General features: G+C 37.1%; 4 protein-coding genes across 8 annotated transcripts in view; 2 read left to right on the forward strand and 2 right to left on the reverse strand.

Annotated features, from left to right (window-relative positions):
* Positions 1 to 1055: 1055 nt before the first annotated feature.
* On the reverse strand, positions 1056 to 5973 carry okr (DNA repair and recombination protein RAD54-like okr). Its single transcript, XM_043412152.1, has 10 exons — positions 5699 to 5973; positions 5268 to 5498; positions 4940 to 5130; positions 4343 to 4545; positions 3732 to 4174; positions 3376 to 3637; positions 3088 to 3253; positions 2056 to 2461; positions 1725 to 1888; positions 1056 to 1644 (listed from the first exon to the last, which is right to left on the reverse strand). The coding sequence occupies exons 1-10, from the start codon at positions 5699 to 5701 to the stop codon at positions 1452 to 1454; spliced, it is 2262 nt and encodes a 753-aa protein (XP_043268087.1). The 5' UTR covers positions 5702 to 5973; the 3' UTR covers positions 1056 to 1451.
* Positions 5974 to 6103: 130 nt separating this feature from the next.
* On the forward strand, positions 6104 to 7614 carry LOC122406890 (cyclin-L1). The gene has a single exon (XM_043412735.1). The coding sequence runs from the start codon at positions 6228 to 6230 to the stop codon at positions 7479 to 7481; it is 1254 nt and encodes a 417-aa protein (XP_043268670.1). The 5' UTR covers positions 6104 to 6227; the 3' UTR covers positions 7482 to 7614.
* Positions 7615 to 8048: 434 nt separating this feature from the next.
* colt (carnitine/acylcarnitine carrier protein colt, mitochondrial) lies at positions 8049 to 11552 on the forward strand. Its single transcript, XM_043412863.1, has 5 exons — positions 8049 to 8329; positions 9068 to 9182; positions 10143 to 10457; positions 10840 to 11013; positions 11253 to 11552. Exons 1-5 carry the CDS (start codon positions 8234 to 8236, stop codon positions 11435 to 11437), a joined length of 885 nt encoding a protein of 294 aa, XP_043268798.1. The 5' UTR covers positions 8049 to 8233; the 3' UTR covers positions 11438 to 11552.
* A 392-nt stretch (positions 11553 to 11944) lies between these two features.
* AdamTS-A (ADAM metallopeptidase with thrombospondin type 1 motif A) overlaps positions 11945 to 24830 on the reverse strand; it is a 102193-nt gene continuing 89307 nt past the window's right edge. For 2 of the 5 annotated variants that reach the window (XM_043411292.1, XM_043411202.1), the window contains exons 2-25: positions 24035 to 24802; positions 23246 to 23401; positions 22555 to 22727; positions 22315 to 22440; positions 21703 to 21880; positions 21377 to 21611; positions 19869 to 20067; positions 19534 to 19748; positions 19288 to 19440; positions 18933 to 19082; positions 18706 to 18854; positions 18137 to 18488; positions 17962 to 18050; positions 17362 to 17709; positions 17082 to 17248; positions 16745 to 16995; positions 16091 to 16472; positions 15415 to 15576; positions 15085 to 15303; positions 14483 to 14671; positions 13786 to 14111; positions 13507 to 13643; positions 12814 to 13007; positions 11945 to 12738 (exon numbers count right to left, since the gene is read on the reverse strand). In XM_043411292.1, the coding sequence (XP_043267227.1) occupies positions 12649 to 12738; positions 12814 to 13007; positions 13507 to 13643; positions 13786 to 14111; positions 14483 to 14671; positions 15085 to 15303; positions 15415 to 15576; positions 16091 to 16472; positions 16745 to 16995; positions 17082 to 17248; positions 17362 to 17709; positions 17962 to 18050; positions 18137 to 18488; positions 18706 to 18854; positions 18933 to 19082; positions 19288 to 19440; positions 19534 to 19748; positions 19869 to 20067; positions 21377 to 21611; positions 21703 to 21880; positions 22315 to 22440; positions 22555 to 22727; positions 23246 to 23401; positions 24035 to 24290 (4896 nt within the window). In that variant the 5' untranslated portion in view covers positions 24291 to 24802 and the 3' untranslated portion in view covers positions 11945 to 12648. The remainder of the gene's footprint in view (positions 12739 to 12813; positions 13008 to 13506; positions 13644 to 13785; positions 14112 to 14482; positions 14672 to 15084; positions 15304 to 15414; positions 15577 to 16090; positions 16473 to 16744; positions 16996 to 17081; positions 17249 to 17361; positions 17710 to 17961; positions 18051 to 18136; positions 18489 to 18705; positions 18855 to 18932; positions 19083 to 19287; positions 19441 to 19533; positions 19749 to 19868; positions 20068 to 21376; positions 21612 to 21702; positions 21881 to 22314; positions 22441 to 22554; positions 22728 to 23245; positions 23402 to 24034; positions 24803 to 24830) is intronic. The other 3 variants (XM_043411523.1, XM_043411364.1, XM_043411446.1) reach the window with 3 other exon arrangements.

The following is a 24830-nucleotide window of genomic DNA, read 5'->3' on the forward strand; positions in this document are numbered from 1 at the left end:
TTTTAAAACCTTATTTGGAGACTTTTTTCAAAAGTATTGGGTCACCAGATTTATGATTTTTTTCTCCAATGGACCGAGTATCGTTTGATGTGCGCTAATGAGAGGAAGCATACGGTTCACTACCTCGCATCAGCTGCGCAAAAACGAGGCAATGAATCGTGCGTAAGTGCGTAACTCCGATTTTTCGGTGCAAAGCGAAGCCGCTTCCGGCGCTCTTTACAAAATCTGGGTTCCAGTGGAATATTTTTATGACAGAGATGCTGCAATAGAAGAAGTTTCTCGAATTGCGCAGAGCATGAAATCCTGTACACATCAATATTTTTCCGTAGAATGAATAATTGACGCATGCATACTAGACTCTGATGCGGAGGCGCAACTCGAAAACCATGTCGATGCGTTGAGTTATTAAAAAATCGAACATTACATATAACAAGGGTAGAAAATTTTGAGCGTTATCATGCAATCTAATGTCTTTGACGTTAATCATAGTAAGCAAAGCTCAACCTCCATGTCAAAACTGTATTTGAAAAATTGAATTGAGTTTTAACGGCATCGTAGATAACGGCCATAATATGGTGTGCAAACACTTGTAAAATCGATATTTTATTTAATGATATGAAAAATTTTGTTCCCGAATGATGCGGTGTCGGTGTCAGCGATCGAATCAATGCAAATATGTATGTCACTTCGATTAGAATGGTCTTATCATACACTTGTTCATCTACAACTCATTCAATATTCAAACAACTGTACTTTTAAGTTATTCCAACAAAAAAAAAAATTTTAATGCCAGAATGTTCACTACCACGATAGTTTTTCATTTCTATTAGTTTTTTTGAGGCTATATTAAGTTGTTATCAACATTAATGTTCTAAAGTATAGGAAAGTAAATTAAATGTGTTCAGAGCCTGGTGTTTGGATAGACGGTTGAATTGAACGACCTTTCAATAACTCGTTTAAACTGTTACAAAAAAAAAATACTCTCATAATGCCTCAGGAACAGTGGAGGGTTTTTCAAAATATTCTAATATTGATGGTATTTTTTTAAGCATTGGTTCGAGGTACAAAAGATATATTTTATTTAGTGTGCTATTCAACGAGATTTTTACAACAACGAATCAACGCTGAGATATTTTTCATTTCCAATGGATTCGTTGTAACGAAACATTTTATTTTTGTATCGAACAAATATTGCAACGAAATTCATTGGAAATTGATCTAAGAAGATTTGAGTTTGGCAATACTGAAAAATTGGTAATGAAAAAATGAACATATATGCGATGAATGAAAATGCTGTTTTGTTCATTTGCGTCAAATTATACGAGATGAAGCTTGAGGTTCATCTAGAAATTCCATCTCATTATCTTTTCTTTGAGGAAGCTATTTATAAATGTTAAAGAATCGCCCATTTTCGTTTTGTCGATGAGACTAAATATTTAAAGCTGGTTATCTCATTTAATTACTTCGGCTGAACGATGGTGAAATACAAATGAAATTCCACTAGACCAGCATTGTCGTAACGGTATGTCTGGCAGTGCCCGAGGGTTATGGTCGTGTCGCCAATCCGACAAATCCGAATTGCAATCCGATTGTTCTGGTGGTCCTTTAACTTCGACACCATTGACGCATCTTTTACATTTGAATCTGTAAAATAAGAAAATAAACATGAATTGTAAAATAGATGGATTCCCAAAGTGTTCAAGATCGCAATAAAAAGTATGTACTTAGCGTGAGTGTCGGATATCGTTTTTTCTTCTAGTGTGAAAAGATCGCGAAGATCGGTAAGAGTAAAGTGGCGACAAACGTCGTCTTCTTGATCCACAACTGTCGAACTCAAAGCTTTTTTGTGTGCTTGTCGTTGGAATATTTTTTCTTCAATCGTACCAGTCTAGAATAATATTTGAAAATGTACTTGAAAGATAATATTTAAATACGCATTCCCGATACAAAGGAAGATTCGGGGAGTTAGGAACAACAAAGTTTACTACGAAGATAAATGCAACGTTGAAATAAAAATGTGAGTGGCAATTGAAATGATTTCAAATTTCTGCTTACGGAAAGAAAGCGATAAACAAAGCAGGGTTTCTTTTGCCCATCGCGCCAAACCCGTGCCATAGCTTGCTCATCGTTTGCTGGATTCCAGTCAGGATCGAACATGACCAAACGATTAGCGCCTATCAAATTGAGTCCACATCCACCAGCTTTTGAACTAAGCATGAAGATGAAATCTCCACTGTTCGGATCGTTGAAATTGTCGACGACTTTCGCACGTTTTTTTATCGACATTGTCCCATCGAGTCTGACGTAACGATACTGACGCTTTCGTGACAGTTTTTCAAAAAGATCTAGCGTTTGAGTATAGTTAGAGACGAGCACGATTTTGTCAGTACTCGTCGATTTTATGGACGCTAATAAACAATCCAATACCATCAGCTTGCCCGATAACTCTGGTAAAACCTCTCTGTAGAGATAAAAAATTAAAACTGATAAATCCATTCAAAATGCATGTGATGTTGCAAGCGTTCATTCCAGTCGTACAAATCTACATTTGATATTTTTATTTTATATTGCTAAGAAGCGTCAGATTAAAGTTGATTCAGTTTACTCAAAGATAATTTATAAATTTTATTATTTCAATAAGCAAATAAAATTCAATCAAAATTTGTTCGTCAGATAATGATTTCAAGAATTTTTTGAAGCGACAACCTTCTGAGAATTTTCTTAAACCAAATCAAGAGAGGCGGTGGCGGCTCGATGCCAAGTATTAAGAGGATGGATCAGTCGGTATGTCGCAACCGTGAGTGCGAGAGAGATAGCTGCAAATTTCGAAATCGAAATTCTTTGAGACAGTTTGACCGATTAAAAAAAGGCTCTGTCAGTAGATTTTTGCCATCGTTCTGCGTACGCTGACAGAGCCTTTTTTTAATCGATCAAACTGTGTCAAAGAATTTCGATTTCGAAAATTTCAAGTGAGGTTCGTCGACTGATCCATGCTCTTAAAAGAAAAGCCAGCGCGAGCCTTGCCGCACTCTTATGTACGCGAATATGTCGATTTATGACGTCATAGCGTTTTTAATTATGACTCACTTAGTACTGTAGTTTGAGGGTAACATTTGAAGAGTACCCTCGAAACCGTCCGTGTTATTGACGATTTTTTCATAAACTAAATCTGGATGATTGCACAACTTTTTCAACAACGTTATAGCGGAAAGCGCGGACAGAGTTCCTTTTTTTTCTCCAATTTCAGAATCACCTGATATGAAAAAAATATACAATTTAGGAAAAAAATCATTATAATGAAATAATCCGTGGCAGTAAATGACACTCTTACTTCGTACGTCAAAATTTATCGTGTGAATTATCTGGAATATATACCTTGCATTGATCTTTTGATACTTTCGCTCTGGATAAAATGTTTGTAAAGATCTGTCTGAAGTTTTCCCATTTTAATGCAAACGACAAATTCGTATTTGATCGGTAAATATTTGGAAAGTAAAGCACTCGTACGCCTGATCAGGCATTTGTTCACAATAGTCACGAGTTCTGCGAGTCTTTCTTGGGCGAGTTGTCTTTCCGAATCGGAAGCCGCTGCATCTTGTCCTCGGAGGATGGGATTTTCGAATTTTCTTTTAAATTCCTAAAAGTGAATTATCATAACTGAATATATTGCAGTTGTGATTTCGTCATATTATTCGCAAATGAGTTTCTGTAACAATGTATGGTCATCTTACTTGGGCAGTGCCAAGGAGTCCTTGGTTGACGAAATGAACGAGTGAAAAATATTCCAGCAAGTCGTTTTGAATTGGTGTACCACTGAGGAGGACTCTTCGTTTTGCTTTCAATCCCATCAATGATTGATAAGTCTGATTTTCTGAGTTTTTCAGTCTGTGACCTTCGTCGCAGAGGACAAGGCCGACTTCGTCTTGATGGAGCACATGAGCGTGCAGACGAAACGTCTCGTAGCTTATTATCAATATTGGATTGGCACATCGACGACCGTAAGTTTTCATAAAGCCGGTAAGTTTCTCGTCTATCGCCTGCTTACTTCCTCCATCGATTGCCAAAGGATTAACACGTTTTCCAAGCCACTTGCCGATTTCGTTGTACCAATTTTTGACGAGTGAACTTGGCGCAACAATTACTGCTTTCTCGATCAATGGTTTTACCTCGGGACCTTTCGAAATAAAAATATTTTACACTTGTCTTTCGTCTCTTTTTCTCAGTTTTACTGCAACCGATGTAGGTATTCGTATCATTTTCTTACTTTAACGATACAACGACAATCGTAGCATTGTGTTAGGATTTTTCAAATTTTTTTATCACCATTGAATAATTACCGTACCTTGTTTCAAAAGAGTCCAGAGGAGCGTTATGCACTGAAGAGTCTTACCAAGACCCATTTCATCTGCCATGATACACCCATAAGCACCCTCTATCCTTTTCCCAGTCACACATTCGTACATAAACTTTACACCTTCGCGTTGATGAGGCCTTAAAATGTTACAAAGTGCCGGGTCGACAACTACGTGGACCAGTATTTTAGTTCTGTAGAAATCAATCATTGGTTAGGTACATATTTTCTGTAACCCTTTCTGTTCTTTCTGTTAGTAATAAAAAAAATTAATACTAAGTAATTTCACTATAATTATGGAATATCAATGCAAATGCATAGGGAGAAATTTTAAAATATTACTCATTTCTTTTGTTTTTCCATTTGAATTCTTTCTTGTTTTTCTACTACTGGAGCTCGGTACACATTAATTCCATTTTTAGCGGTCAACGAGTCACTCATTGATCTTGTTATTGGACTTTTTATGACAGTACACCATTAAATAAATAAAAATGTATCCCAAGATTTGTTATGAATTGAAAAAATTGCAATTTCGTTTTGAAGAGGTATTGTTAATAACTTGATTTGAAATAATGCTGGAGAACTCACTGATCAACTTTGAGTTTGTCATGTTCTGACATTTCTGGCGGGGTAAAAAGTACCAATGCATTTGCTTCTTCAGGATCGTGAAGCGGTCTTCGTGGACCGGACAATCTAGAACCCAAACTTCTTCCTGACAGCTGATAACCTGGGATTGGGATCTTGAATGGTTTGCATAGTAGTTTCCGTACTCTTTCCTCCTATAAGGTATTAAGAATAATTATAAATCAGAAATTTAACGTTATTCCAAATCTAAAATTCATATTGTAACAAAAGTTTTTTTGTTCATTTGCTCAGTGTCTTAAACGCATTATAAATGGTATAGCATCATACTCACATGTTCAGAAATTATTTCCTGTGTCACACCTATACCGTTTTCACTGAGAACAACTGCTTTTTTCTCTCCTATAGTAATTGTTGGGTCGTTATTTTTCCTTGGCCTTTTCAGTCTTTGTTTCGGCGATAATGTCTGTGAAGATGGAACAACTTGCTCTCTGGGCACCAAATTATTACATATGTCACCCAGCAGAGGACGTTTACCTTTTTGACTCGGTGCCAATGCTCTATTCTGTTCATTTATACAAAAGAATGAGATACGACATAGAGTGGTCAATGAATAAAATAATGATTTCAATGATGTGAATGAAAAAAATCATACGAAAATTAAACAAAACTTAATTTTTAATCACAGTAAAATCATTTTCTGAGGTATGTTATGACGATTTCATTTTCGTTTGGTATAATGTTTTATGCAACTTCGAAGCTTACCATTATTTTAAACTATTTGATGATCGATGACGGTCATGCCAACATTGGCATTTTCGTAGTCGGATGAAAAACTCGTAAAAACGGTAATAACAGAACTAATGACTAAGTATACACACTTCGGAAAGAATTGAATTATAATATGTTAGTGCGAAATTAAAAAACCTGCAAATATGCTGTACTGACTATATTTTGACGATATTTACGTTCTTCTCCCGCCAATATTTTACTCACATGGGATGAGGTCCTTCAAAAATAATAATCGAATGGCGTTTGCCGACGGCAGTGTCATGCATTATATAGTAACAACTTATTCTCGATAGATAAAGAACGAATCTATTTCCTTACCTACGGTAGGTAAACAACTGTGCTGCTTCTTGCGGCAAAGTTGCGAGTTATGAAATTGACAAAGTTACGAAAAAGTACTTCAGCGTGTGAACACGGGGGAACGCTTGTCGTCAGATTTGAGGTTAAATTTGTTTTGTCATTAAAATGAGTACGATTTTTGATTAGAATATTGTGTCTAAATACAATGGGTACTCAAGAAAATTCGGCGGTTACATCTGCTTCAAAATCCAACACCACGAATAGCTCCAAAGTGTATGGCAAGATAGTTTTGACATTGCAAAACTGTCTGTTGCCTGATGAGAAGCTCAACTCAACACCGTCGTTTTTGGACGGTTTGGATGCAGAGACAGAGACGGATTTACGAATATTGGGCTGCGAGTTGATTCAAATTGCTGGAATATTATTAAAATTACCTCAGGTTGCCATGGCGACTGGACAAGTGATATTCCAGCGTTTTTACTACAGCAAGTCATTGGTCAGGCACAATATGGAAACGACAGCAATGGGTTGCATTTGTTTGGCAAGTAAAATTGAGGAAGCGCCGCGACGAATTCGTGATGTGATAAACGTTTTCAATCACATAAAACAAGTTCGTGGACAGAAATCTATACAGCCTGTTATTCTCGATCAAAATTATGTAAGCCTTAAAAACCAAGTCATTAAATCGGAGCGTCGAGTCCTTAAGGAATTGGGTTTTTGTGTACATGTTAAACATCCACACAAAATCATTGTGATGTATCTTCAAGTGTTGGGGTATGAGAAGAATCGAACACTGATGCAACAGTGTTGGAATTACATGAACGATTCGTTGCGCTCTGATGTTTTTCTACGATATCATCCGGAGACGGTTGCTTGCGCCTGCATATATTTAGGTGCGCGTCAACTCCAACTTCCACTTCCCACCTTACCTGTTTGGTATTCACTCTTTAAAGTCAATGAAACAGCAATCAGAGACGTCTGTCGACGAATTTTGAGGCTCTATTCGCGTCCAAGAGTAAAACCGGAAGCTTTGGAGAAAAAAGTGGAAGAACTCAGGCGACAGTACGAAGAAGCTAGATCAAAAGCCAGGGGAGGCGATATTGACAGTCACACACCCAGTCCACCGATCCCTAAACATCATAATGCTTGGGGAGGTTTCATCAGTCGTAGCGGTACTCATGCTGTTCCGGAAAGGATTAAATCGCCTAGACGTTCCAAATCAACAAGTACCTCTCCAGCTCGTGGTGACGGAGCCAAACATTCCAAACGGAAAAAACACTCGAGCAGAAGCAGATCTAGAAGTCACAGTCACGGACATACTCACAAACCAAAAAAAACGCAACGTCGTCGATCCGGCAGTCACAAATCATCGCGAACTCGTTATCGCTCGCGTAGCCGAACTCGCGACCGAGATACTGAAAAGTCAAGCAAACATCGTAGTAAGCACAGAAGACATTGATGAAGACCCAATATTTTTTTTAGTCCAAGCCCAAATGAAAAAAAAAATTTTTGTCACATTTTCGTATATGTATTGAGATTCTGTTCAACGTGTTTGCTAATATCACAATAAAATTTGGTTTTTTTAAATTCAATATTGTGCTTTTTATTTGTTCATAAATTACATTTATAAACATACATTTATAAACAAAATAATTTGGCGGAGTTTTGATAATTAATTTGCACAATGATCTTAAAGCTATGTAACTTCCTTCCAACTTCATACCAAAGTAATTCTGTAGTGGATTTCAAATCATATAAACATAGTGATTAATGTGATTTTCATAGAAAAATTTTTTGCTGTTTTCATAATTATATTCTGTATCGTTTTCATCGGATGTCACGGTTGGTTGTCATAAGGAATTTAAAAAAAATCAGATTTGTGGCATTCTAGAACATAGGCTCCAGAAAAAAATACGATTATTGGGTCATCGTTCGTGATTGGGGAATGCCGCAAGTGACGTTGGGAAAAACGACACGAGTGACATCTTCCTATCAGGGTGATCATTTCTTTAAACTATTGAAAGCATCATCACCGCTTCTATTCTGTTCATTCTATTTTTTTCAATGACGATTAGCACAATACTTGTTGTCAATTTGTAGTTCTCATTTTTACGGAGCGTTCAGTAGTAATCCTTAGTTTTTTAATATACAATTGTTCATGTTATTTTTAAATTATTTCAATATCAAATAAGTTATTAACAATTCACGAAAATGTCCGAAAACGCAAGTCCAATAAAATATTTTTTAAGTGGAGGTTTTGGCGGTATATGCACAGTAATAGCAGGCCATCCTTTGGATACTATAAAGGTAAAGCTCAAAGTCCATCTAATTCTTTAATTGATTATATATGGTAATCATTTATGGGCAATCGTCTCTAATTTATTTCAATTTGCAAAATTATTTCATAAGTGTTTCGATTCTTAACGCTACTTCGTACAAAACAAATGAACGGGAAAATATTCTTAATTTTTATTGCTATGCAGTTTTTATAAACTTGATAATTGAAAAAAGTATATTCATTTTAAATGAAAGAAATTTTTCGTCAATTTTAGTTTCTACTCCATGATATCCTGTATTTTTTTGTCTACTCCAAGAGACGTAATATAACCTTGAGAAAATTTATAAATAAAATGGATTTAGATATTTGGAAAACCTTTAAACTGATAATTGTATACAGATTTTTACCCAGTCATCGTTTGGATCTTTTGATTTCCAAGAAATTGATGTTTTTCAGTGTTCCACTATTTTCAGAGGTTATCTGAGAAATATAATTCCTGATTATTACTTCTAACTTCATTCATAATAAACGTGTCTTTTTGTCATTAACTATTTTGAGTTCGGTAAATCAACTTTTATCTTGTCAGTTTGCAATTGTATCAATATATTCACAACTTCCGTATCATTTTCTATGCAAGCATTTTTTATTTATACCATGGCCAATTTTTTTCAAAAAAAGTACAACACTTCTGTTTTATTGCAAGCCTAATAATGAATTAACTTGATTTTAAATTTGTCATAAGACAGTATCAGTATTTTTTTTAACAGGTTCGTTTACAGACAGTTAGTAAAACTGGAGCACACGATGCTCCTCTCTATAAAGGTACTTGGGACTGTGCCAAAAAAACAGTGGCTAAAGAAGGAGTTCGAGGTCTCTACAAAGGTAAGTAGAGTATCTATTTCTGGGAATATTCTAATCCTTGTACTATGAACCACAAGAAACGATATATATGAAACTGACATCAATTTTTAAGACTCAATTTTCAAAAGTTCCAATATTTCAAACTGAATGTTGTTCAAACTGCAAAGACTTTACAACATGTTCATGATTTGCTGACGAAGAATAACTTTCCTAGTTCATTTGTTCTCCATATATCTTCAGTACGATAGAAAAGTATGGACAGTTCAGAAATTTTTTACAATTTCGTTAGTATGTCATTCGAGTTCTGCGATAACGATTTTAGTGATGGAGAGAGCTCGGTAAGAACGGTAGAGCGGCAAAGAATTCACGTTTACATTTCCCACTGCCATTATTCTGTTCACATCATTTTCCATGTCATAGAACTAATTTGGTCCAAAAAATCTCGTCTTGCTTCAGTAGCTTTATAGCTTGAGTTTCAGGGTATGAGTTCTTTACATATGATTTCTAAAGGATCTGTCATTAGAATTTCACTCGTGTGAAATAGTGGTTTTAGAGTAGGTGCTTCAGATTCTACCTTCATGAATTTATGCCCGAAATTCTTCTCTATCATGCATGAGATTGGATACAGTTTCCACTTCCGTGGCTATATTTTAGAATCTGTTTTTGTCACCCAAGATGATCAGTCGGATACAAGCTGTCTTAGCAACAGTTTTTACAGCTTCTCCGTGCACTCTGTGATTCTAAAACAGTGAGGTAATCCATTGACGATTGCCACAAGTTAAACATGCATACTGAATGAATTGTTAGATAAGAATTATTTCTATAGTTTAAATTGAGCAAATTAAATACAGACTGTAATGAGAAGTAAAACCATAATTCTTAACTAGCTAATAAGTGTTCAATTGTTCAACAGAAAAATATTTTAGAGCTTAATTGTTTGTTTATATCATACACTAAATATAGATGACATTGTATTTACAGGTATGGGAGCTCCACTTACCGGTGTTGCACCAATATTTGCATTGAGCTTTTTTGGTTTTGGCCTCGGGAAAAAGTTACAGCAAAAATCACCTGAGGACCGATTGACAGCGTCACAACTCTTCTATGCTGGAGCATTTAGTGGTGTACTATCTGCTGTTATAATGGCCCCAGGGGAGCGGATCAAGTGCCTTTTACAAATACAACATGCTGATGCTGTTGCAAAATACAAAGGGCCAGTAGATTGTGTAAAACAGTTATACAAAGCCGGAGGCATCAGGAGTATCTATAAAGGAACTTATGCAACATTACTTAGAGGTAAATATATTTTTGTACTGAACAATGATCTGTAAACAAATGCTGGAAGAAACAGAGGTTTATTTGATGTTGCAATAATTTTTTTTCTGTACTATTTCCTTGCATTTGAAGTTTCGTGCAAATATTTTTTTTATTATGTTATGACACAAAATCTTTCAGAAAGGTTTTTCTTTCTTACAATGAAATTGAAGTATTTAGTAAAATTTTTATCGAAGTTGAGAAAAAATTTGAGGTACCGTAAACGTGAGTTCAGCAAAATTTGGATCTATTCTTGTCACGCTATCTTATCTGAAAGCGATAAAGAAATTTGAAATTGCTTTGGAGGTGAAAATATTGAAGAGTATACGCATTTCGTTTTGTTTCTAACCCATTTTTTTTCCAGATATGCCTGCTAGCGGTATGTATTTTATGACGTACGAATATCTACAACGACTGATGACGAAGGATGGAGAAAAACTAGGTTTACTATCAACGATTTTAGCCGGTGGTTGTGCCGGAATTGCCAATTGGATCGTTGGAATGCCACCTGATGTTTTAAAAAGTCGGCTCCAAACTGGTAATTTGAATTACTTGTTTAGCGTGACCCTTTTTTTTCATAGAACACAATTTGTTACGAATCCATAACTATTTTTCAAGATTTGAAATTCGATCACAGAGTTTTGAAATTCTGATGGAATACAATTTTTAGCCGTGTATGATTTTTCCCAATATTTTATTAGCCTTCTTTATAAATTATCTTGTTTTTTTTCCGGCAATGCTCATGTTGGAAATGCTTTAATCAATTCGCTCTTGCAGCACCTGAAGGAACGTACAGCGGTTTGAGAGACGTATTTTCTCATTTAATGAAGGAAGAAGGTCCACGTGCACTTTACAAAGGAGTCGTGCCCGTTATGCTACGAGCTTTTCCAGCAAATGCAGCTTGTTTCCTTGGTTTCGAATTAGCTATCAAAATACTGGATTGGGCAGCTCCAAATATGTAATATTCACCCCTCATCACTCCATTTACAGATAATTGCAATATATTTGTATTCTTTTTATATACATTGTATAGATTTTTTTATTATTGTTGAAATAGATTATTTTATTGTATTTTTACAATGACTTTAAAACTTTTTGCTTTTTTCTTTATTTGAATTTCCGTTTATTCTCACCTGGCATCCCACTTCATAAGTAACTGTTTGAAATATTTCTAGTTTGCTTCATCCTTATAGAATTTACAATTTCCCTGGTATTGAAAAGGTTTATGATGAAACGAAAAAATACCGAAAAGATATCACGAACGACGGTGGCACAGGTTACGAGGGTGATTTATTCCGAGATGGTATTCGGCAACGTTTATCTCATCACGGATAACTTGAAATGAATGTGTTCTCGAATTTTTCACAATAATTTTGCTTTCCAGCGATTAGTGTGACTTTTTTTCGAAAAATCATTTTCACCTAAAGCATCCGACAATTGCGGTCGGGTGAAAAATAAACGAAAAGAAATAGGCATTGACACTTCCATTCAAGTCTCTTGTCGAGGCAAAGTACATTGAGTGGGTAAAAATTATACGAATAACGAAGCACATTTATATAAAGACTACAACATCAAATATTTTTGCTATTCGGTACACTTTCATCGGTATCGGGTTATCTCGGCTTAGCTTACGAATGTACAGCGAAATACGATTTTTTATTTTTCCACGTAATCACTGAATTTTATGTAGAATTGATGAAGATAAAAATAATATAAAGAAATAAATGCTGACTGAACTTGTTGATCGATAGATTCATCATAATAAAATCTTTCTTAAATGAAAATATGAATAATTGTTCGTTCGAGCAGTATATTATGTCTTCAGATCCATGATTTATCGGCAAACACTGAGATAAATATTTATATATCCTATTTATGGAGATGATTTATTATTGAGGATTCAACCGAATCTATTAAATCACATGGAATAAACACTGATGTTTACCGAGACGACACATTTCGGGAGCTCCCGAAAAAAATTGTCATTCGATGACAGTAAAATAAATATTTGACTTATCGATGAGATTCAAAATAATCGATGACGAATATGTCCGATCGAAAAAACTAGTTTGTGGAAAGTGAGACGTTTTTTTTTATACATCAATAACTAGTCTTGGGTACGTAAAAAGTAAACTAAAGAATTTGAAGACGATTAATTATTGGACTTAATTTGTCATGGGGGAAGTACGTCCAACTTTAATCCAGTCTTAGGTATGCAGAAACCGCAGTATCCACCACATCTTCCAGTGATTCTTTGGTGGTTCTAAAATTCAAGTTTTTAAATGACGCAGTCAATTGCGAAGGAAACATAAAAAATTCTTGTCATTATTCCACTCACTAATTTGTTGATGGCCATAACAGCTTTTGATTTTGTCGAGCTCCATGAAACCTCAGGAGCTATTCTTAACGGTGTCCCCGTTAGGTCGATACTAAAACGGCCCTGAGGACAATTCTCTCGACTGTAACAATCCCCTGCTTTACCAAACTCCACTCGTCTCGCTCCGTTCGTACGAGAAAATGTAAAGTCGTCAGCTGAAAAAAAAACTGGCTTTGAAACACTATTCATTCAATGAAAAATGAACCAATTCAAACATTTTTAGCAATAAAAAATGACAGAAGAAATTCAATAGAGGTAAATCCATAGTAATCTCTGTATTTTAGAGACCAATTCTCATGCTTTTCTGTTGAGTGGAATCGTAGAGTGTCTGAGGAATCGTGGGGTGGAATTATGTCGAATAGTTGGGCAAAGCATCATAAAAAAACCAAGTTTCACCTCCGTTCATTCAATTTTGATTTTTGTGTTAAAAAAAGATATTGTTTTCGTGAGAAGATGAATAATGAAGAACGCTGTAGAACCCTGCTAAAAAGTTGAAATGAAAATTTTTCGAAACTGTTCCAAGTTGCAATAAAACATTGAAAGGTTTTTTTTATGTAACGAAAAAAGGTCTGAGATCGCAGGACTACTCGTGATTCATCGTCTAGAATTCGAAAACCACATTTTAACGTGAAAACACCTTGTCATCTTACGTACCAACAACCATGAGTTTTATCGTATTGATACGAACTCGTTTAAAGTTGGTCAATCCTGATATTTTTCCACCATCGTTGACGCATTCGCAGCTCTCATTTCTTTGTCCCTCGTAAGGACATTGATTTGGGTTTAGCAATCTAAAACAAAATTTGATGAGAAATATTATCATCAATAACTGCATTTTGTATTCGATATTTGAATCAATTTTCACACGACGAATATTTTGTAAAAGTAAGGTAAAGTGTGTTTTTAATAACTTAAGGAGGGAATTTGTTTTACCTCTTGTCGTAAATTTCCGCGTAATTTTTTCGGTCTCCAGCCGGCAAAGTGAGATACTCTCGTGGTGAGTCAGTGCCAATATTGTGACAATAGATTCTCATACTTTTTCCTCCAACGAATAAAGTATATTCACCGTCGTGTCTGAGCTTCAACCTCTTCTGCGCTTCCAAGCAAGTTTTAGGACCACAACGTCTCTGATTGCATCTTCGTTCTCGCTTAGGCGCCAAATGACGTGGACATTTAGAACGCTTTTGTCGTTTACCAGTTATATCGTGACAAAATAATCGACGTAATTGTTTCCCTCGTTTTCCACAAGGGTGACTACACTGAAAAAATTAATTCACGAAACAGAGGAATAAGTAAACGAAATTAATTTTACTTCAACTGGAAAAACAAAAAATCCTCTGTAAGGGAAATCTTATTAGAAAATAGATCATTCCTCAGAATCCCATTTTTCCCATGCACAATATGAAACCTAACTTACGAAGATTGAAAAATTAGTTTCTCAATGATGGCTATTTCAAAATAGAGAGAGATTTTTTTCATCTGTTGCTTATGAAAGTAAAACTCAGATTTGAAATAATGTTCTTTTTCTTAGCATTGAAAGGTCAAGGTTCAAGACGTTCTTGAATTATTTATAACTTTTTAGGGTCACAAAAAAACTTGTGAGGATTCACATAGATAATTTTCAAGTTACTTTTCTCCAATGTCCCGTTGACCAGTAATACTTGTCATCGCATTCTCGTGTTTTGCATGTCCTAACTCCAATCGGTCGATTTGCGTGCATGCATCCGTCAGTGGGTGAGGGATCAACCCATCCGAATCGATTAATACGATGGCAAGTGACAGCTCGCTGTTGAATCCCTTCCCCACAATCTCTCGAACACTTAAAATTTAATTACACTTAAAATAAATGTTTCCTGTACACTATCCAGTGGAAAAAAATCATTACATTTTTTCTAACTTCAATAGATTCAATTCCGAGATGGAAACAACTAAGAGATCAATTTTACTATCCTATCTCAACTAGTTTTAATTGGAAGCCATTCCATAAATGAAGTGCGTCAATTAACGGATAGATTAGATGGTCACACTTTATCTCAATTAGTTCCAATTTAAGAACGATTCATAAAAAAGTAGTTATTTTTTAAATTTCAACTGAGAAGGCAAGCAAGTTGACTCGAATTCGTGAATTCAACTAGTAGTTAGCTAATAAATTTACTATTTTAAACTGTACCATCTCGATTTTAACCAACGATGCCAAATCGCAATGAACTTTTCTAAATGATAATAACGTACGGGAGACCAGTTCGAGACCCTCCATCGTCGTCTACTTCGATCCGGGGACTGAGCAGAACGACCAATTATCGTTGACATGACACACGCTGTTCCATAACATTTTTTCGACGGTTTTGGCTTTTCGGTGGAAAAACATTTAACATCTGCTGCATATTCACCGTTAGGATTTTTACAACGAACCTGTCTGTGCTGTCGTCCTTGGCCGCAGTCAGTATTACACTACAATAATATTTGAAGCATAACAAGGATCGTTGTTAATTGAATTAGTGAATTATTGGCTCGCTATCACGTATTAATGAAGAATAGTCGATTGAGCAAGGAGAAACCTACGGGCTTCCAGTCCCCGACGTCCCAGTAGTAACAGGGTTCACTCTCACAAGCCTCTGTTTCGTTAGGTTTCGGAGTACTGCAATGATTAGGCGATACTATCTGATTTTCTATGTGGCACCATATTGGTCGACCTCTTTTACCAGGTCCGCAACTCGCGGAGCACTAGAAGAAAATAAAAATTTGTTTATGTATATTTTTAACATGTTGTCATAAAAAATTTCGTTAATCTAAACAGACGAAGAAGCCACATTTCTTTAAGCTTAAGCTTCCTTTGTGTTGGTAGAATGCACGCCGAAAGAGGTTGAGAAAATTACTAAACTTGTTGAAATTAAAAAAGCACTTCCATAACTTTTCAATCATTTTGCGTAGTTATTTTTCTCATGTATTAAAATACATTAACAAAACTGTGACATGATACCGGGACTAATATTTTCAGATCTATTACACGCTGAGTTTATATTGAATTTGCTTTTTTTTAAATAATTTTTAAATTTAGTTACTAAAGATCGAGTTAAAATTGCATTTTTTTTCGACTGAAACATCGATAGGTTTTTAAAATCGTAAGTAAACGTGCGAAAATCGAATGTTAAAACGGAATGGTTTTTTTTTATTGACTTCGCAACGCGTTGAGATCCATTGAATCACAAGTAACCACAAGCAAGCTGTTAATTCGTACCGGAGACCACTCCCCAAAGCTCCATTCCGGACACGTTTCTTGTCCGCACATACGTTGAACTATTTTTTCCTTAGCAACGCACTTCGATTCGGCGACGAATTCATCAAACGAATTAATGCACGCTGCAGTTCTCGACTGCATACCCCCGCCACAAGTGACACTGCATGGTGTCCATTTGCCGTACGACCAGTAAGACGAATCGCAAGATCCGATACACGGCTCGTAGTTCGGTGGGCGTTTAATGTGCATGCATGCATAATTTGCAACCGGTTGCGGTGATTTTCCATTGGCAGTCTTTAGAATCTGAACACACTGACTAGAAATCGTGCGATTACCTGGGCCACAGTTATTTGAACATTCGGAAAGAACTGTGACCTCCCACCTGAACGGAAAACACAAAAAGAGTTTCATTTTTTAATTTACGAGACGAGGGTTAACACTGGAACAACAAAGTTTAAAGCTGCATTTTATTCTCTAAGATTCGTTGATCCGAATTTTTCAAATGTACGACGTAAACGTGGTTTCGTTCCAAATTAATATCGGAATAGTCTTGTAAGCAAAAATATTCTGTAGCAAATGTGAAGTCTAATAACGATTCATTTACAAATTAAATTGTTCGAGTGCTAAATAAATTGTGTTAATACATTGACGTACTTTAGCGAGCAGTAACTGTTGCATGCCTGACTTTCCTCTTGAGGCTTTTCTTCTGGTCGGCAATAATCGTCAGATACAAAATCCATAGTCTCAATATTTTGGCACTCTGATCTACGGTATTTTGTTCCGTCACAGGCATAATTACACTTGGACCAGTCTTTGAGAACCCAAGTGAAATTTTTCAAAATGGACTTGGGCACGGTATACTGGTACGTTATTTGCGGTGGATAAACGTTCCCAACAGACAAAACCTACAAAAAGTATCACGTTATATTCACCCCTTCAAGAGTCTCAAAAGTACTCGTAGTTGTCACGTTTTATCGCAAAACTTCGATACCTCCAAGATTACATCGATGTTTATTGGCCTTGAACTATTCAAACGTTCGACCGACGTTTCCGGGCCGCTGTACTCGATCGTTAGTCCAGGACGTATGATCACCTTTTGGTGCATCACCATGAAATTTCCGTTTAATATGTAATTACCGTCTTCTCCGACTCGCAAGGCTGAAACATTGAAACTTTGGTTAACCATTCGATGGATGCAATGAAAAGCTAAATAAAAAATAAAGTTCACGTAATGCCAAAACGTTTTGAAGGTCCACATTAAAACTCCGCACCTAAATAATTACTGTCGTTGTGGGACCCATTCCATCCATGTTGCCTGATATCAATGTTGCTACTCCCAGCAGGAATTTTCAATACTTTTGAGTACCCGTAAACACTGGAATTGTGAGAACCCGTTATTTTATGACAGGTTGAATTATCTCCGCCACAAACACCGCAGGTATCCAATTCAGCTGTCGAATCAAGAACATGGTCACACCCGGCTGGCTTGCAGTGCCCATGCACACAAATGTGAAACGTGTCCGGACCGCAAGGTGTACCATCAATTACTTTTTCTGGAAGCTCGTAGTATTGGTTACTTTCCACCTGACAGAATAGTTTGCAACGGTCTTGCGGAACAACTGGAATAAGAAAAAAAGAAAAAGTGATGAAAAACGCAATTATTTTCGATGGGAATATACATGTCAGTTTTTTGTTTAACTTTGTCACTCTGTTTTCGAACATGAACGTGTTTTACATGAAATTTTTTTTCAGATTGTAGGCCCAAGCTTTCGATTAATCAGCACCGTGCTGCGCTCGGATTATTTGCAAGTGCAGTTGTCACACTTGCGTTTAGAAACGGTGTTATGAATGTGGGCGGAATTTTTACTTACGTCTAGTATATTTCGCATGCCATTCAATGTCTGTAGGGAGTCCGGGTATATTCCAATTATTGTTGTTGAATTTGGCGCATTGTTGCTCTCTTGAAAAAAAAAGGATTTTAAGCCTCGAGTACAACACGAGACATTTGGGTTTGTTTGAATTTGAATAATCAAGTGTGTTTGTCACCTAAAGTCTTGAGCATCTAGTGGACATTCTTTGGTTTGACAGCTACGATAATGATAGCGTTCACCCATGCAATAATCTCCGCCATTTTGCGGTGGGGGTCCGTTGCACTCGCGATATCTTTTTTGTATTCCTCCACCACAGGTTCTTGTGCATTCACCGTAAGGTCCCCATTCACCCCATTGCCCATTTACGGGCTCGAGGTTCCTAACCGAAGCGCACTCTCCTCTGTGACACCATTTATTAGGTGAAACTTCATCTCCGCAAGGAGTTCCATCCGCCCAAGGCATGTTCTGTGTCCGGCATCGTTGCTGTTGACCCAAAATCCCCGACGTGCACCAAAGTTTTTTGCAGACTATCTGACGAATAACGACACACGAGTTAAAGATAAATGTCACGGGGAATGGAATTTATGAGTGGGACAAATTCCTTTGGCGAAATATCATTTCTCGTTTCCGTTGTAAATAAATAAAATTCAATGGGAATTTTTTAATTCAATTCTGCAATACGATTATTGCGTACGATAAAAATTTTTAACCATCACCTCTGTAGACTAGAACTGCAATACTTACCATCCGCAGATTTCATGGAACAGATTCTTGATCCACGACCAAAAGCCAGCTCACATTGTCTGTTCCCGGAATATACTTCCCCGGGTAAGCGATGTGGGTCTGACGTGGAAGTCACGTTGGTTGGCTCGTCTAGAAGACAGTTGGCATTTCTGAAAAGGAACATACAGCTGAGAAACTTTTCCAAAACGAAATAATTGAATATTCATAAGTACGCGGACGGAACTCACTCTAAATATTCGGTTAAATAGTGACGAGAACACTTGGACCACTCCCATCGGAAGGTATTGTTGTTCAGTCTTCGCGTCATGAAGTTGTGAACGTCAGCGTCGATTTGGAATTTTGTACACTTCAGGTCATCGTCGTGTGGCATATTTAATCTAAAATAGCAATAAAAACTTTCTAAACCGGTTTGAAACGACACCGAGAAAAGTATTTCAGTTTTTTCCGTCGTTCCTCGACATTGAGGTCGCATTTGATCGTTATTAAGTAAGAAAAGTGGTTTTTTGTATTTTCTTTAAAACTTGTCAAAAACCCTCTGAATTGATAGAAAAACGAGTTGGTAAATTTTCTTAAAATACTTGCACATGTCCTATTTCATGAGCAATAGTAAATGCAGTTGCCAGACCATTGTCTTGAACAATAGCGCAAGATGATCCTGGCGAGCACATTCGACCCAGTTCGGCCAAGCCCAGCGTTTCACAGCGGTTTTGCCGGGGATCTTGACACAAATTTTCTCTGAAAACAAAAATCGAATGTAGCTGGTTGAATCAACTGAATCAAACGATATGAAAATGACAAATTCATTGTTAAAAACAAACCCAAACAAACCTGGTCAAAAGTAGTGCTACGTCGTGGTGTTCGCTCGAAGGCTCGTCAGGATTGTTCATTTTCTGCCACTGACAAAAGTTTTTCAGCATTTCTGCAGCAGATATTCCGTTATTGTGGATGTAACGCATTCCAAATGTTTGTTCAACAATAGCAATCTTCATCACGGCAATACTAATTGGATTTCCGATCGAAGGGTCTTTATAAATACGATAAACCTGAGTAAAAGGAAAAGAGTGTGAAAAAACTCAATTGAATATCATTAAAACCAGTTTTACGTGCATACTATCTCGATTTTCACCAATTCTTCATTTATCCGTTCTCATGAAAAAACTTACAGTGCTCATCAGTACTAAGATATATGGCACGAGATGCTCAACGCCGTGGTATTCGAGCATCTTCGCATCAGCGACAACCATTATTTCGACGAAGTATTCGTGAGCGAGCGCTCGTCTTTGTCTCCAATTAGATAAGGGATCTTCCCCATTCGTTAGTTTATTGACGTTGGTGTTGTCAACCTTTTTCCAATAGTTGTGCCTACGCAAAATAGAATCACTGTAGTAATATTTCTCGATAAGCCTTTACGTCGAGAAACTCTCATTCTGCGTCCAATCCGTGATGTCATCTCTATGAAAGAAAAAAGCAATTTTGGGAGAATGCAGAAAATGGAGTTTTTAGAAAAAAAAAAATAAAAATTCGACTCCGTTGTAGGGCTTCGTTTGATGTGAAGTATATTTTCAGCTGCATCGAAAGATAAGCAGCTTGTAAAGCTGCCACGTCAATCCCACAAGCGAGACGCATGCTTATCCATTCTTCTTCGCAAACGATAATTTTCCAAATGAATTATTCGTTGTTGTTGTTGTTGTTTTTTTTCACTTATAGTAACTGAAGTGACAATTCGAAGTCACAGGAACTGCGATGGGAGTAATCCGACGAATAATTGACAAACAAATAATTGTTAGAACGATCGACACTCTTCGAGAGACTAAAAAGGGCGTAATCCTCGTTTATGAGTGCTTAGTTATAAACGGTTAGTAAGTAAGATTTTTGTAGCTGATTAGTTAGATAATGAAAGTAGGATGTACCTAAGCCTTGCGCGATAACATGGCAGGAATTAGTCCTCCGGGTCAAGGAGCAGGCATCGGCGATATCGCTGTTGTTAGGCTATTGAGGCGAGCGTATGTTAGTGCATGCCAAAGAGGAAGCATCGCGTGTGTTTCACCAACACATTCGTCGCTTCGGTACAGTTGGCAGATCCTTAAACGGCTGAGAGGGTTAATGCATATTCAAGAAAGATCTGGCATGAATCAGGATACATTTGGATAAATAATACAATACAAGTATCTTGTAAGAAAAAAAAATTACAAGTTTTCGAAAGCACTTGAAATCGCGGCCTTTTTTTGATAGAAAGCAAACTCTCTTTCACGAATGTTTTTGTCGAGGTGGCTTTCTGCGACTAGGGATTTCTGCTAATGATTCACCGCTCAAAGTCAATGAAAATATGACAGGGACAAAGTTGCAAATGACATTTTTATGAACGGTCAACCCATAATGGGCAATGGAAAGTGATTTCTATTATTTTTAGAATTTTATTGTATCGCAAAGAATTTTCAACAAGTTTGAATTTATTTTTTCATTCAAATAATTGCCATGAACCATTTAATTTCAATTTTTAATGGGGATTATTCATCGAAAGTGTGCATAGTCTTGGAGGCTTTTTTGTGGAAAATTGTACGACCCCGGATCGAGTTACAAGGAGCACGAGAGAAACAGCTCTTTTCGCAAGGGTCATTTTCAAATTGTTTTAGCAAACGATAATATTTTTGAACCTGCCCTGGGGACTGACCTTTGGATGTTTTTACCATTGATCGTATACAGTTGATTACCATTGTGTTCTGAATAATGTCTGAATCGACTCCGACTGATTTCTCTTTGGGGCGTGTGCTCCCGATATACATGCGCCGTCGAAGATCTTCTGTCACGATGTCTATCTCCTACGTACGTGGCTCCTGACGTGCTATTATCGAGCATTGCCGTAGGGGCCCCTTCGACGTCGTAATCTTCGCGCAAAAAATGGAAAACTTCATTGAAACATGTACGACTGAATCTGTATTACGCTGTCAAATTCAATGTAGTTTTTAACATTTCTCAAGCAGCTGCTTTTTCCTTTACCAATAACTCCACAATCGTGACTGTCGGGCAGTGATCCGGGACCGGTTAAATTACTAACGTTGGACTGCGTCTTCAAGTCTCGGTAGAAAATGTGCTCGAGCATACCTTCCCCGTTCGCGGTCCAATGCTTCGTCGGATTTATGATGTAACTGCCATTCGATGTTCTCACATGGCCAGTCTACCAAATTATAAAACTTTTTTTATACTCCAGCTCCGAAACTTCTTCCATCGAATATTTCTATCCTTACAGAAATACGCTGTGATTCATTTCGTCGACCAGTCGAGCGAACCATTAATCAAACTCCATTGTTTTACGATTTATCAGAATTCATAAGCAACAATGAATCAGTGTTTTTCTTTCATTGTTTCAACTGTAACGTCACTTTTTTAAAAAATAAATTCAATTCTATTTTTAGCATTGATTTGCTGAAAAAATATTTTACAACAAGGACACGCGAGTCCTCCGACGAAACGAAGGAGAAATTCGTTGCTCGAAGAACGAAGAAAATAAGAATGAATGGAAAATTCAATTTGAAATGGAAAATAAAAGAAAAAACGACCGAGAGAGAAAGAAAGGAAGAAACGACACATCGGAACGACGTTTTTTCTCACCATGCCATCGCACAGGCTCACAGAAACGTCTGATGTCGGATCCCCGTCAACGTAACCACTGTAAAAACAGCCCAATTGATGATTCGGATGATCTCTGATCGTTTCGTTGATCTTGACGTGAGTGATCTAAAATTTAATTAAATCAACAACTACTCTAAATAATCGTTGGTTATAAATAATCCGACCAAAGACAACTCATAATTTTATAGCTGATAAGACGATTGTATTTAAAACTTTTACCTTAACATCTGGAGATATAAAACTCGAATCGTGGGCCAACCTCAAACGGAATATTCGACCGAATGCAGTGAACTCGTATTGCGGATGGGGATCCCAAACGATAGCAGTAGGCAATCTGAAGTGGCCGCTATGATGCCTTTTGGCCATAGACAGCCCATCTGCTGTAATAAAAACTACTCGTGTGAAACACATCAAAATAACTGATACACTTATTAATCTACGTGGGAATATTTCGAGCAAGTATTCATCGACATGACGGTATTTTTATCCACGAACGTGAGCTTTTCGAAGTGACCGTGAACTCGAACAAAGTTTCTTTGTTGAAATTCCATTTTTTCTTATTCTTCTATTTTATGCTTCGTAAAAATAGTGCTGGACGTTTTATTCGGCGAGGCTTGAGATTTCGCGAGAAATAATGTATTTATGATATTTCAATATTTTCTTCTACTTTTAGTTTTTTAAGCACACGTTTGAATTAGTAAGCAAATGAAATTCAGATAAATCCAGACAAATGTGGAGGCTCAGCTCAAACGTCAAATGTAAAAATGAATCCGAAATTTTCTCAATTAAGGCTCGAAGGATTACCATTTCTTAGGATTTATAATCGTTCGGAGGACCTGTAGATTCGTGGATTTGATACTTTCTCGAAATTCCAATTCCCAGTATGATGACGAATAAAATTTCCACTTACAAGGATCTTCGTACTGGTTTTCGCTGATCTTTAATGGCGTCACATATTCAACATCACGTTGTTCAACTGGAAAAGTGCTCGGTTTTGTCCGAACGGAATCGTCGGTTGTATCTCTGATTTCATTCGTTGCTGCTGCAATGTCAGGTAACGCTGAAACTGATATACGACAGCGATGGAGCGATAATGTAAGATCGTGCATAAAATGTACACACGGAGGGTACTCTCGGGTCTGGTGTGGAGTTACAACGATGTTTTTATTTTCGCAAAGCGGTGAGGTTTCGTTCGTGGGAAACGATTAAGGGGTGGCAACGAAGCGAGTGTGAAAATCGTGGACGCTTTTCGGATGAATTTTTCCCAAGGGCATTAGTTTTCTATTTGCTTCCATAGCAAGTTGAAATCTTCGCGTTTAAGGAGTTATAAATAATAGCTTATCCACCTCTAAGACACTTTGGATTTGAGGCTTCATTTGATTCAATGATTTAGCAATTTTATTTTTCTCAAATCATTAGCAGAAATAGAAATTTTTCGTAGTGTCGGTGAGAATCCTCGTACAAGTCTCTTCACTCGGCATTCAATAGGCAGCGGACACATTATTTTTTTCGGAGCCCGATGGAAAGGCTCGAGGAGCTTGGACCGACGGTATTTATCGGCAAAGAACGCGGAAATATATTGGACAATGATAGAGTGAAAACGCAGGATTGCATTCGAACGTCGCGACCTTCGCGTTGCTCGTAACTTATTTTATTCCATTCGAAATATCTCGAGCAGCATCGGAACGACCTTTCTCACCTACATATTCCTTGGTAGTCGACTGAATGGACGGCTTATACGGCAAAGTAATGCCAGCATTGATCCAGCGATTATCTTCATCGACGAAGTGATTAGAAGCGCCTAAAATGGTGGTGTTCGTCGACTGGAATTGTTCGCTCTTCTGAGGAGTGTTCAGTGTACTCATGCTTGTCCAAAAAACTATGAGTACTATAACCAAAAGTACAACACCTAAAGCGGCTGTGCTTGAAGTTTGACGACTCGAAAAGAACGGCATAGCAGATCAATTATCGCATAGTACTCGAAAATATATATATATATATATATATATTTTTTTTTTTTATTCACGGTCACGGATTTAGAAGGATTAATACTTTCAAAAGAACTCTATTACCGATAACAAGTTGGGCAAACTGTGCCATATCCCGATAATTCTCGACATGAAACTTTCGGCTTTGTTGATCGAGCAATGTACGCGTCTGAATAATTCGGCATTAAATTTATTCTAATAGAATACTTCCGGGTGCTGCTCATTTACGTATTCTTCGATCGACGTATTCGTTCTCGAAATATTGGCACCCGTTGCCTCTTCGTATTTAAATACGTTTTTCCTCTTGCAGTGTTTACAAACGGCCAGTTACACCGGCTCGTCAATTAACGAACACACTTTTTGGCAGTCGACGATTCCGGCGATAATTTTCGTGCTTCTTCTGCATTATTCCATCCCCTCTGGCTTCGGGCTTGGTGGGATCGGGGCAACGAGAGTCCCAGCATCGACAGCTCGTTTGCCTGCAAATAAAAAGTCTTCGTTAATTAA

The sequence above is a fragment of the Venturia canescens genome, chromosome 1 (genome assembly GCF_019457755.1).
Source record: "Venturia canescens isolate UGA chromosome 1, ASM1945775v1, whole genome shotgun sequence".
NCBI lineage: Eukaryota > Metazoa > Arthropoda > Insecta > Hymenoptera > Ichneumonidae > Venturia > Venturia canescens.